Below are 13780 nucleotides of genomic sequence, written 5' to 3'. Positions count from 1 at the left end.
AAAATTGGAAGAGTCAAGTTTTACCTACAATAGAGGACTGGAGAGTGAAGGTTTCGCATCTTGCTGAAATGGCAAAGATTTCGGCTTATTTGAAGGATCATTCAAATGAACAATTTTTATCAATATGGAGAAGATGGATTGTTTATATTCAAAACAAGCATAGAATGGTGGAATATAGGTTAGGTTTTTAGATAAAAAAAATTTTTTTCTTTTTATATATATACATATATTTCACCTACTTATGTAAAACTATATTTTATGGAGTTAGGGGTATTAATATAAGGTTACTTTTAGATGAATAGTATCCTGGGATTAGGTTTGGGAAGTCCGGGTGGGGGGTGGGGAGGGGGTTTTTCAATTGTGATGTACTTGTGTTTGCTTTTTCTCTTATGTTGAAAATAATAAAAAAACTTTTTGAAAAAAAAAACAAAAAAAAAACAAATATTATCCTTTATTATAATGATCAGTTAAAAAAAACCAGATTGTAAAGGAAAATGATAAGTGAAGGCTTAGTTATTAAACCTACATTTCTGACTAGTACATTCTCTTTGGGCTTGAGACATTGATTTTAAAGCACTGATTGGGTAACTGTTTTCTTTCAAGAGAATATAACTTACATAAATGTAGAGTTAGGAGTCTAAAACAGGAAGAAAACTCATAAAATGGTATCTTTTTTTAAAGAAGAAAAATACCCCATCAACCGTTTGCATGCAACCTGGATTTTTCAACAAGAATTTTACTTCTTCAAAAGCATAACTACAAATACATTTTTATCAAAAAAAACCCAATCCTTTTAATAATAACATTTTCAACATTTAAAAGAGCCCATAATCGGCTCGTAACCTGAAACGCTACAGGAACAACTTGAATTAAAGCTTAGGTTCCTAGAAGGTTTGGTTGTGAAATTCTCAAGATTAAAATGCAGTTACATACTTTTCAATAGAGATAAAAAATATCCAGTTAAAGTACTGGTTCCCCATCTGAAAAAAAGTGGAACCTGTACTTGTAGGCAAAAGGACAAGGAAGGGAAGGGGAAAAAAAAAAAGCAACAGGAGGCATTTGCAAGGCTTGTAAGGAATTAGTTATATTTGATTATTCAGGACAGTAGAAAAGACCGTCCCCTCTTAAGAGATCCCCTCTTAAGAGCCAGCTTAGCCTAGCGGTTCCTTCGCAATCCGAGTAGTTGTCATTCAACTGCTAGTTCCTGGTAGTTCGAGTCCCGTGGGCGCTGCCTGGCTTTTTAAAAATAGGAAAAAAAATAGGAAAAAAAAATAAAGATATATATATATATATATAAAAAGAGATCCCCTCTTAAGAGAGAGTGAGTTGTAACTCTAGGGATGGTAGGTATAAAGCAACGGCAGACACCTAATTTCTCCTGGAGAGGGAGAACTGAAGATTAATCCTGAAAAGGGACAGGCAGAATTACTACGAGTAAGTTACGAGTAACACCAGGAAAATCAAGGGGTCACGACAGACCCTTCTTTCCAAAGCGACGGGTCGTAACGAAGGCTCTACCCTTCATTACGAGCAGAGAAGGGCGAGGACGGCTTCTTACCGTGATTATCCTTGTGGCCGATGCCCTGCGTGCGGATCAGCGCCGACAACCTCCTCACATCCCCCTTGAAGACGCACTCATGCACGGGGAACTGCGGGCTCGGGAGGGGCTTGACGGGGTCGAGGGTGGAGGCGGCGAGGGAAGAGCCCCCGGGCCCTCCTTTCAGCGGCAGCCGGTGATGGTTGGTGAAGATGCGGTGGGTCGAGCCGCGGCTGCCCTTGCCGCTTCCCGCCCGGGCGCTAGTGAAGGCGCCTCCGCCAGGCGTTGCCGCCGCTTCCTCCTCGCTGGGCCCCAGCAGGTCCCCGTCCTCCTTGTTGGGCTTGTGGTCCTTGCGCAGCGAGCGCAGCTTCTCTCCGGTCATCGCCAGCGGCGGCCCCGGGCGTTGGGGGGCCACGATGGGGAGACAGGGTGCTGCAAAGGCTGCGGAGGACTCGGGGCGCTCAGAGCCGCGGTGGCGGGTCCCGTCCCGTCGGCATTCCCCCAGCCGGGGACACTCCGCGAGCGGAGAACCTCTGATTCCAGCCGAGCTGCTTTCGGAGTCGCCTCCTCCGCTCGCCGCTCCGCTCACCAGCTCAACCGCGCTGCCATCTTGTCGAGGGATCTCGCGAGAAGCGGAGCGCTCGGACGAGCGAGATCACAAAAGGTATCGCGAGACGGTTACCCCTAGAGATCAGCCACCGGGGAAGACATTCCGGCGAGGGGAATTGGGTCACGTGGTGCGGCCGGCGGTGGTCGGGACGGCTTCTTGTCTGGGCGGAGCGATAGAGCGTGGGCGCCTCGGCGAGCGGGAACTTTACTCTGCGGTGGAACAGAGACGAGGCGTAGAAACGCCGCGTTGGGCGGAAAAACGGAGCGGCAGAGTCACATGGCTTTGCACTGTTTCCAGCTAATATTGGCTGACTTCCACCAATCCAGAGCAGATTCGCAGTTGAGAGTTCCCACGCGGAGTTAAAACAGGAGGAGGTGGGCTGAAAATAAAACCAAAAGTTCAAAAGGATCAAGTGCCCTATTAGTTAGGGTACGATAATTTTCCCCTCTCCAATTCTTTAAAAAAAAAAATACTGTAAAATAACGGAGCTTTCTTGTTTTCTTGTCTGAGCTAATTTCTACAATCGTTTAACCAAGATATCTGAAATGATTTGTAATCCCCTGCGTCTTAGAAGATGTGTTATAAGTGTTTTATATAAGAATAAGATGATCAAATTAGGATATGGTGATGAATAAAGGACAACGCTGAAAAAGCAACGTTTGGAAAAAAGTCGATCAGGATAAAAAATATTGTTTATGTTTGGAACTTGGCTTTTCAAAGGAAAAAGGAAAAACTTCAAAAATGCATTTTCTAATAAGATGTAAAATCAAAGGGTATATGTACATTTATTTAAAAAAATAATCCAATTTCCATATTTTTCCTGTGAATGTGAAAGACTGCATTAAGTGGCTCCAATTGTAAAAGTCGAATGAACAACGTAAATGACAAAAGCGTACTGAATAAATCTAAAGGACAGCTTTCTGGCACTTTAAGAAAGAATGTACTGTCACTGTAACAGAAATATAAGCCATAGACAAAATATCAGAAGCCATTCTGATGGTAAGATCACATTTGGAATATTGCATCCAGTTTGGTTTACACAATGTAAAAAGGATGTTGAGACTAGAAAGAGTGCAGAGAAGAGCAACAAAGATGATGGGACTGGAGACTAAAACTTATGAAGAACGGGTAAGTCTAGTTTAATGAAAGGAAGGACTAGGGGTGACATGATATCAGTGTTCCAATATCTGAGGGGCTGCCACAAACGGGGGTCAACATATTCTTCAAAGCACTTGAAGGCAGGACAAGAAGCAATGGATGGAAACTAATCAAAAAGAACTAGAAGAAAGGAGGAATTTCCTGACAGAACAATCAGTGGAATGACTTGACTCCAGAAGTTGTGGATGCTCCAACACTGGAGGTTTTTAAGAAGAGCTTGGACAACATTTGAAATGGTATAGGTCTCCTGCTTGAAGAGGGGGTTGGACTAGAAGACCTCCAAGATCCCTTCCAGCTCTGTTATTCTGTTAAAGAAGCTATAGCTACTTCAGATAAAGTACAGCTGCTTCAATGTCTGCCCCTCTCCCTCCCTCCCTCTGCCAGCCATCCCAAACTCAGAATATTTATGTATAAAGCCCCACCAACTTTCCACATTCTACCACTCTTAACATCTTTTTATCTGCTGCAAATAGCCTGTTAGGGTTAAGTCCTATTTATCTCTAATAAATTGGCTAATCTCTATGAAGCATCCTGTCTTCCATGTTTTTGTGCTTCTCTTATTTTTTTTCTTCCTGGAGAAAATTCCATTTTGTAGGGGGGGGAGGAAGTACAGCAGTTGCTATGTGTGAAGATAACTTTTTTTTGTAAAAGGTATGCTTCTGATGAAGCCAGCAATCTTTGCAGTGCAAAAAGCATATCACAGCACACATTTAATAACAAGTACAAATATCCAGATTCAGGCTTGCTCTCAATCATGAAAGCTCACTATTTCCTTTTGGTCCCATCTATCCCATAAGACTGTTGATGGAGGAAGGGAACGAAAATTGGGAGCAGGGCTGTTTTGAGGTCCTGGAAAAAAAGATAGGATGTGGCAGAGGGAGGCAGAGGTAATGTTGATGTAGGAATCCAAGAACCAGTAAAAAATAAGGGATACTGCAAGCTGCCCAGAGTCACTGAAAGTAAGTTGGGCAGTCATAACTTTTCTGAAATGAATGAATGAATGACGACAGGGAAACTAGCAAGCTTTCAAGATGCTATTATTATGACTTACCACAATAGAGTTCCAGTAGTCTTTGTAGAGACTGGTTCCTCACCTGGCCTACTTTGAAGGGCCAACAAATAGTAACGATGTATAAGCAAATGTTTACATCAAGGATAAGGTGTTCATAGGGCTAGGGCAGTTCCAGAAAAAGTGACTTTCTCTGTTTCCACCCTTAGCTTCATGGAGGTGGGGATAGAAATCTTGCTTTCATGATTTGAGTGTATAGGACAAGAAGATTGTATCTTGAGCATATGTTTGCAAAAATAGCCAAGCCCTAAAGAATTTTATAAGTGATAACGAGCACTTGGAATTGTACCTGGAAACCTTTGCAGTGACCGATGAAGGGATGTTAATTCTGATTCATCGACTTTTGCCTGTCAGCACGTAGATGTTCCATTCTATATCAGTTGGCATTTCCAAATAGTCTTCAAGGGCAGACCCAATTGGAGTAGTCTAGATCAGTGATGGCGAACCTTTTAGAGACCGAGTGCCCAAACTGCAACCCAAAACCCACTTATGCATCGTTGAGTGCCGGGTGGGTGTGGCCCATTGGCTGGGTGTGACCCATTGGCTGGGCGTGGCTGCGGTGGTAACAACAGACTGGGTGGGACTAAAAAGTTCAATCAATCAATTCCAACTTTGCAATATCTTTTTTTTTTCCCACGAGAAGTTGAAATTGACTGATTGATTGAGCCTTTTTTTTTTTGCACACGGCGGCGGAGGCCTAAAATGAAAAGGTTTTATAAAACCCAGCTGAAGGCCTAGGGCTGGGGCGACGGCGCGCATGCCCACAGAGAGGGCTCTGAGCGCCGCCTCTGGCACCCGTGCCATAGGTTCGCCACCACTGGTCTAGATAATGCCCCTCCTGGAACCACAGCAATTGGTATATAAGGCAGGGGTCCCCAACCCCTGGGCTGAAGACTGCTACCATACCAGGCCGTGGCCCATTGGGAACCGGGCTACTGATGTGGCAGGCAAGTGCTTCATTTGCACACGGGAGGGATTCAGGCTGCAAGCATAAAGCCATTCGCCCCCACTGCCGAAACCGGCAAAGCTGCCACCACTGCCACTAGTCTGCAGAATCCAAAAGGCTGGGGACCCCTGATATAAGGTGATGTCTGACATGGGGATTTTTGTTGTATCTGCTCCACCTGGTAGAGCCCTTATCTGGAGCGAGAAGTTTATACTTCACCACTATTTGTCTGGGATTATTGCACTGCAGCTGAACATGGGCTGCCTTTTTCAACCCTTCAGTAGCTTCAACTAGATCCGATGTAGCAGCCCAATGATTAAAAGATATACAGAGGTAGCCCTCAACTTACGTTCATGATTGAAACCAGAATTATAATCATAAGTCATGCCGGTCGTTAAGTAGATCATCATGTGGCCAGGAATAATTTATGACCTTATTTGTGGTGATGGTTAAGCAAATGCCACAGTCATTAAGCAAACTCATTGTCCGCATTAGGTGTTCTTTTGGCAAAAACCAGAAGTAAATGTGGGTATGTAGTGTATGTATTGGCCTCCCATATAAAAATAAACGTATTCATATAAAAATGATTAAATGTCTAAAATATGTCCCTAAACTCTTTAAGGTCTTTTCACCCGAGCTTTTGGAAGATGACTGATGCCCATTTCTTCTTTTCTGCTCCCCTCTGTTTTTTTTCCTGGCCATCGTTGTTCTTTTGTCTTATGCTCTTTCTGTACTTTTTGTATTGTTCTTTGTTTTTAAATGTTTTAATAATTGCAAACTACCCAGAATCTCTAGTAGTTGGGCAGCATGTATAACTTTAATGCAGTGTATTATGGTTTGTCAGCCAGATATTCAAACTGGTTTTGGCATTTTAAAAAACCTATACAATACTATTAATGGATTAGGATTTTTTGTCCACTTATGAATTCTTCCCAAGGACCTATGATAGGCAGGTGTTGTTTAATAATTTATTCTGAAAAATCCAGCTAAAACTATAATACAATATTCATATCTTATTATTATAATATTGAGTTCAAATAAGATGAAATCTTCAGTTTCCTGAATTATGCTAACAGCAGAATAGCTGGGATTGTTGCTGATTGATACATACACTAGAATATGAGTCAGCTGGTGTAGAGAGATTCACATCAGAATAGTCAGGCTTAAACTCAACCTTCCTTGCCTCTCTCTTATAATTTATTTTATGAGACATACAATATTTTTGAGCATGCGTGTGCCCAAAACTACTGAGGAAGGAAAGATGTAATTCAACATATAATTTCCCACATAATTTTCTCTTCCTGTTAACTAGTGTATAACAGCAAATGTAATAACTGGGTCTGCTTTATATTTCTTTAGCTAAGTAACAGCCCGGCAGAGCATATACAGTGGAATGGTAGTGAAATTAAGAATTAAAATCTTAGGATTATTCCAAGAAGCCTTAAATGGAATCTCATTTACACACAGGAGTATGAAAACCTTTGATGGTTTCCTGTTTGGTTGAAAGCTCTAGAGAACTGTCATCCAGATCAGCAGATTTTATTAAAAAAAACCCATAGTACTAGGAGGATAATAAGCACAGAAAACATTTTATATTTGTAGTTGTGAAACCTCATTTCAATAGTACTACAACTTTTTTATTTTTGACTCTCTGAAGAAATAAAAAGTATTCAGTTATCCATTGCTAAATGCCTCCTTTCAACACTGGGTCACCACAAACATAACAGACAGATCAAGGAAGTACAATCTTATATCTATTTATATATCTATTTGTATTTTATATTTGTTGATATTTGTTTTATTTTTTATTTATTTTTTAAGGTAGATACCTGTATTTTTATATCTGTTACTTTTATGTTTATGTTTTTTATCCAATAGGTGTGTTCTGTTCAGTCTCTTTTGGTGTGATGGGCAGCTTTACAAATTTGATAGCTAGCTAGCTAGCTAGCTAGCTAGCTAGCTAGATAGATAGATAGATAGATAGATAGATAGATAGATAGATAGATAGATAGATAGATAGATAGATAGATAGATAGATAGATAGATAGATAGATTCTAGTTATCTGATAAAGCTATGCAATAATATGATTTGAAGGGCACCAGCATATATCACCTAAAACACATCTTTCTTTCCATGGCAGCTAAGCAATTATAGGAAAACTGATAATTGTAACCGGTTCATTGAAGTTCTGGTCATTTTTTAAACATAATTATGTTCATCTACTACTAATTCCTGGAATCTCTATGCATCTTAGGATGCCAGGTATAGAATTAAAAACATTCATTCAAATAGGGACCCAGCTTTGGGATAGGGGCTGGAGAGTAACTCTTAATAAAGGCTCCCAGAAATTGGAAAGGAATGCTTTCTTTGGTGCAAATCAAGTGCCTATCATTATTCTATTGACAAACAGTTCTTTTCTTGCAATATAAACCTAGCCAGAGCCTTTGACCAGTCATGCTCCTTATAGAATTCTATTATTCCAGATTTCATCGCCTCCTCATGAATGCTTGGATATTTTTTCAAATGCCTGTTTGAAGCTTTTTTTCCATACCAACTATTACCAAGCAACCACAGCTGTTTTAGGCCTATTTCAAATAGGTAACTGACCCACCTAGTTTAAGAGTACAACAGAGGCTATTTAATACACAATTAAAATGTAGCCCTTCACATTCTTTATGGACGGGATCCTCATTATTGAGGTAATGGCATTTCTCTTTTGTTGCTTTCTGCGTCTTTGAAATCTAAAGATGAAAGCCAGGTTAGGGCCAAGTGCCAGGATTTTTCAGTGGCTGTTGCCAAGGTTTGGAGTCAATAATTAATTTTGCTGTGACTGATCCAAAGGACAACTCTTTGGAAAATGCTATCAAAAACTCCTCAGGCAATTTTTTTCAATAATTCCAATTTTAATTTGTTATATTTTTATCACTCTGGCTTTATTACTCATTAAATCAGTTCAGGTAGTCCTCAATTTACAACAGTTTATTTAGTGACCATTTGAAGTTAACAACGGCATTGAAAAAAGTGACTTATGACTGTTTTTCACACTTATGACCATTGCTCCGTCCCCATGATCACGTGATCAAAATTCAGGTGTTTGGCAACTGGCACACATTTATGACGGCTGGAGTGTCCTGAAATCATGCGATCACCTTTTGCGACCTTCTGACAAGCAAAGTCAACAGAGAAGCCGGATTCACTTAACAACGGTGTTACTAACTTAATGACTGCAGTGAGTCACTTAACAACTGTGGCAAGAAAGGTCGTAAAATGAGGCAAAACTCACTTAACAAACGTCTCACTTAGCAACAGAAATTTTGGGCTCAATTGTTGTAAGTCGAGGACTACCTGTACAGGTGTACACAAAAGTCAGTCTCATTGATCCAATGAAGTTTACTTCCAAATAAGCAGATATAATTAGTTGTAAGCTACTTTAAGATCAGTGGTTGAAAACCTAATTATAAATTTGACTCATCATCATCGTGATCCAGGTCTTCAAAAGTAATAGTACAATCCTAGAATATATATCGGCTCAGGAGCCCCACTCATTTCAGTGAAATGTACTCCTAGGTATGAATAATATTCCAGCCTATTTTTGCAGGTTTCTCTATCTCTGAGTTTAATCATATGTGATATAGGGAAAGGGGGGGGGGTGTTGGTCATTACGTTTTGGTCCATAATCATGTATAGCAGTGGTTCTCAACCTTTTTAATGCCGCGACCCCAACCGGTCGTAAGTCGAGGACTAAACCGGTCGTAAGTCGAGGACTACCCAACCGGTTGTATGTCGAGGACGTTCCCTGCCCGGGAGCGCCGCGCATGCGTGGTTCTGCCCCCTGCGCCGGCCGAGGCATAGCTGGCAAGCGGCAGAGACGGAGCAGGCCGACCACCAGCTGGCCCAGCCCAAGGGAGGTAAGGCACCCGTTGGAAAAGGGGAAAAAAATGGCGGACAAAAAAAATGGCGGACAGCCTTGCTTGGCGACCCCCATGAAATGGTCAATTGACCCCAAATGGGGTCCCGACCCACAGGTTGAGAACCACTGATGTATAGAATAATAATGGCTGCATTACTTGTGATTCTAAAGAGGCTTCACAGGAACTCTAGTAAAATTAATTCTTTATAATGGTTTTGTACAACTCCAGGCACATGCAAACTAATCCGAACGTATGTTTCATTGAAATTAATAGAGCTTGCATCTGGTAATACTGTGTAAATATCACTAAGAGATACAGTGTTTTTATTGCTTCTGTTCCTGTGCCTTTAGCAGCAGATAATTTTCCTGAAGAAAAGTAATGGTGATTTCTACAAATCGGTCTGCCTTTAAGAGCAAGAAAAGGGCAGGTTTGATTTTCTAGTTGGNTTAGAGACCGAGTGCCCAAACTGCAACCCAAAACCCACTTATGCATCGTTGAGTGCCGGGTGGGTGTGGCCCATTGGCTGGGTGTGGCCAATTGGCTGGGCGTGGCTGCGGTGGTAACAACAGACTGGGTGGGACTAAAAAGTTCAATCAATCAATTCCAACTTTGCAAGATCTTTTTTTTTCCCATGAGAAGTTGAAATTGACTGATTGATTGAGCCTTTTTTTTTTTTGCACACGGCGGCGGAGGCCTAAAATGAAAAGGTTTTATAAAACCCAGCTGAAGGCCTAGGGCTGAGGCAACGGTGCGCGTGCCCACAGAGAGGGCTCTGAGTGCCGCCTCTGGCACCTGTGCCATAGGTTCGCCACCACTGGTCTAGATAATGCCCCTCCTGGAACCACAGCAATTGGTATATAAGGCAGGGGTCCCCAACCCCTGGGCTGAAGACTGCTACCATACAAGGCCGTGGCCCATTGGGAACCGGGCTACTGTTGTGGAAGGCAAGTGCTTCATTTGCACATGGGCGGGATTCAGGCTGCAAGCATAAAGCCATTCACCCCACTGCCGAAACCGCCAAAGCTGCCACCACTGCCACTAGTCTGCAGAATCCAAAAGGCTGGGGACCCCTGATATAAGGTGATGTCTGACATGGGGATTTTTGTTGTATCTGCTCCACCTGGTAGAGCCCTTCTCTGGAGCGAGAAGTTTATACTTCACCACTATTTGTCTGGGATTATTGCACTACAGCTGAACATGGGCTGCCTTTTTCAACCCTTCGGTAGCTTCAACTAGGTCCGATGTAGCAGCCCAATGATTAAAAGATATATAGAGGTAGCCCTCAACTTACGTTCATGATTGAAACCAGAATTATAATCATAAGTCATGCTGGTCGTTAAGTAGATCATCATGTGGCCAGGAATAATTTATGACCTTATTTGTGGTGATGGTTAAGCAAATGCCACAGTCGTTAAGCAAACTCATTGTCCGCATTAGGTGTTCTTTTGGCAAAAACCAGAAGTAAATGTGGGTATGTAGTGTATGTATTGGCCTTCCATATAAAAATAAACATATTCATATAAAAATGATTAAATGTCTAAAATATGTCCCTAAACTCTTTAAGGTCTTTTCACCCGAGCTTTTGGAAGATGACTGATGCCCATTTCTTCTTTTCTGCTCCCCTCTGGTTTTTTTCCTGGCCATCGTTGTTCTTTTGTCTTATGCTCTTTCTGTACTTTTTGTATTGTTCTTTGTTTTTAAATGTTTTAATAATTGTAAACTACCCAGAATCTCTAGTAGTTGGGCAGCATGTATAACTTTAATGCAGTGTATTATGGTTTGTCAGCCAGATATTCAAACTGGATTTGGCATTTTAAAAAACCTATACAATACTATTAATGGATTAGGCTTTTTTGTCCACTTATGAATTCTTCCCAAGGACCTATGATAGGCAGGTGTTGTTTAATAATTTATTCTGAAAAATCCAGCTAAAACTATAATACAATATTCATATTTTATTATTATAATATTGAGTTCAAATAAGATGAAATCTTCAGTTTCCTGAATTATGCTAACAGCAGAATAGCTGGGATTGTTGCTGATTGATACATACACTAGAATATGAGTCAAATGGTGTAGAGAGATTCACATCAGAATAGTCAGGCTTAAACTCAACCTTCCTTGCCTCTCTCTTATAATTTATTTTATGAGACATACAATATTTTTGAGCATGTGTGTGCCCAAATCTACTGAGGAACGAAAGATGTAATTCAACATATAATTTCCCACATAATTTTCTCTTCCTATTAACTAGTGTATAACAGCAAATGTAATAACTGGGTCTGCTTTATATTTCTTTAGCTAAGTAACAGCCCGGCAGAGCATATACAGTGGGATGGTAGTGAAATTAAGAATTAAAATCTTAGGATTATTCCAAGAAGCCTTAAATGGAATCTCATTTACACACAGGAGTCTGAAAATCTTTGCTGGTTTCCTGTTTGGTTGGCAGCTCTAGAGAATTGTCATCCAGAGCAGCAGATTTTATTAAAAAAAAAAAACCCATAGTACTAGGAGGATAATAAGCACAGAAAACATTTTATATTTGTAGTTGTGAAACCTCATTTCAATAGTACTACAACTTTTTTATTGTTGACCCTCTGAAGAAATAAAAAGTATTCAGTTATCCATTGCTAAATGCCTCCTTTCAACACTGGGTCACCACAAACATAACAGACAGATCAAGGCAGTACAATCCTATATCTATATATCTATTTGTATTTTATATTTGTTTATATTTGTTTTATTTTTTATTTATTTTTTAAGGTAGATACCTGTATTTTTATATCTGTTACTTTTATGTTTATGTTTTTTATCCAATAGGTATGTTCTGTTCAGTCTCTTTTGGTGTGATGGGCAGCTTTACAAATTTGATAGATAGATAGATAGATAGATAGATAGATAGATAGATAGATAGATAGATAGATAGATAGATAGATAGATAGATAGATAGATAGATAGATAGATAAATTCTAGTTATCTGATAAAGCTATGCAATAATATGATTTGAAGGACACCAGCATATATCACCTAAAACACATCTTTCTTTCCATGGCAGCTAAGCAATTATAGGAAAACTGATAATTGTAACCGGTTCATTGAAGTTCTGGTCATTTTTTAAACATAATTATGTTCATCTACTACTAATTCCTGGAATCTCTATGCATCTTAGGATGCCAGGTATAGAATTAAAAACATTCATTCAAATAGGGACCCAGCTTTGGGATAGGGGCTGGAGAGTAACTCTTAATAAAGGCTCCCAGAAATTGGAAAGGAACACTTTCTTTGGTGCAAATCAAGTGCCTATCATTATTCTATTGACAAACAGTTCTTTTCTTGCAATATAAACCTAGCCAGAGCCTTTGACCAGTCATGCTCCTTATAGAATTCTATTATTCCAGATTTCTTCGCCTCCTCACGAATGCTTGGATATTTTTTCAAATGCCTGTTTGAAGCTTTTTTTCCATACCAACTATTACCAAGCAACCACAGCTGTTTTAGGCCTATTTCAAATAGGTAACTGACCCACCTAGTTTAAGAGTACAACAGAGGCTATTTAATACACAATTAAAATGTAGCCCTTCACATTCTTTATGGACGGGATCCTGATTATTGAGGTAATGGCATTTCTCTTTTGTTGCTTCCTGCGTCTTTGAAATCTAAAGATGAAAGCCAGGCTAGGGCCAAGTGCCAGGATTTTTCAGTGGCTGTTGCCAAGGTCTGGAGTCAATAATTAATTTTGCTGTGACTGATCCAACTCTTTGGAAAATGCTATCAAAAACTCTTCAGGCATTTTTTTTTTAATAATTCCAATTTTAATCTGTTATATCTTTATCACTCTGGCTTTATTACTCATTAAATCAGTTCAGGTAATCCTCAATTTACAACTGTTCATTTAGTGACCTTTCGAAGTTAACAATGGCATTAAAAAAAGTGACTTATGGCTGTTTTTCACACTTATGACCATTGCTCCGTCCCCATGATCACGTGATCAAAATTCAACTGGCAACTGGCACACATTTATGACGGCTGGAGTGTCCTGAAATCATGCGATCACCTTTTGCGACCTTCTGACAAGCAAAGTCAACAGAGAAGCCGGATTCACTTAACAACGGTGTTACTAACTTAATGACTGCAGTGAGTCACTTAACAACTGTGGCAAGAAAGGTCGTAAAATGAGGCAAAACTCACTTAACAAACGTCTCACTTAGCAACAGAAATTTTGGGCTCAATTGTCGTAAGTCGAAGACTACCTGTACAGGTGTACACAAAAGTCAGTCTCATTGACCCAATGAAGTTTACTTCCAAATAAGCAGATATAATTAGTTGTAAGCTACTTTAAGATCAGTGGTTGAAAACCTAATTATAAATTTGACTCATCATCATCGTGATCCAGGTCTTCAAAAGTAATAGTACAATCCTAGAATATATATCGGCTCAGGAGCCCCACTCATTTCAGTGAAATGTACTCCTAGGTATGAATAATATTCCAGCCTATTTTTGCAGGTTTCTCTATCTCTGAGTTTAATCATATGTGATATAGGGAAAGGG

The 13780-nt window shown here is 40.1% G+C and overlaps 1 protein-coding gene across 1 annotated transcript in view; it reads right to left on the bottom strand.

Annotated features, from left to right (window-relative positions):
* Positions 1-1919, bottom strand: part of ANKRD13C (ankyrin repeat domain 13C) — a 24965-nt gene extending 23046 nt beyond the window's left edge. Inside the window, exon 1 of the mRNA XM_015826291.1 lies at positions 1559-1919. Within this exon, the coding sequence (XP_015681777.1) occupies positions 1559-1919 (361 nt within the window). The remainder of the gene's footprint in view (positions 1-1558) is intronic.
* Positions 1920-13780: the final 11861 nt, after the last annotated feature.

The sequence above is a fragment of the Protobothrops mucrosquamatus genome, unplaced genomic scaffold (assembly GCF_001527695.2).
Source record: "Protobothrops mucrosquamatus isolate PMUCROS unplaced genomic scaffold, P.Mucros_1.0 scaffold3041, whole genome shotgun sequence".
Lineage (NCBI taxonomy): Eukaryota > Metazoa > Chordata > Lepidosauria > Squamata > Viperidae > Protobothrops > Protobothrops mucrosquamatus.
Note: the sequence above shows the minus strand (reverse complement) of the source record. Positions and strands in the feature narration are given on the sequence as shown.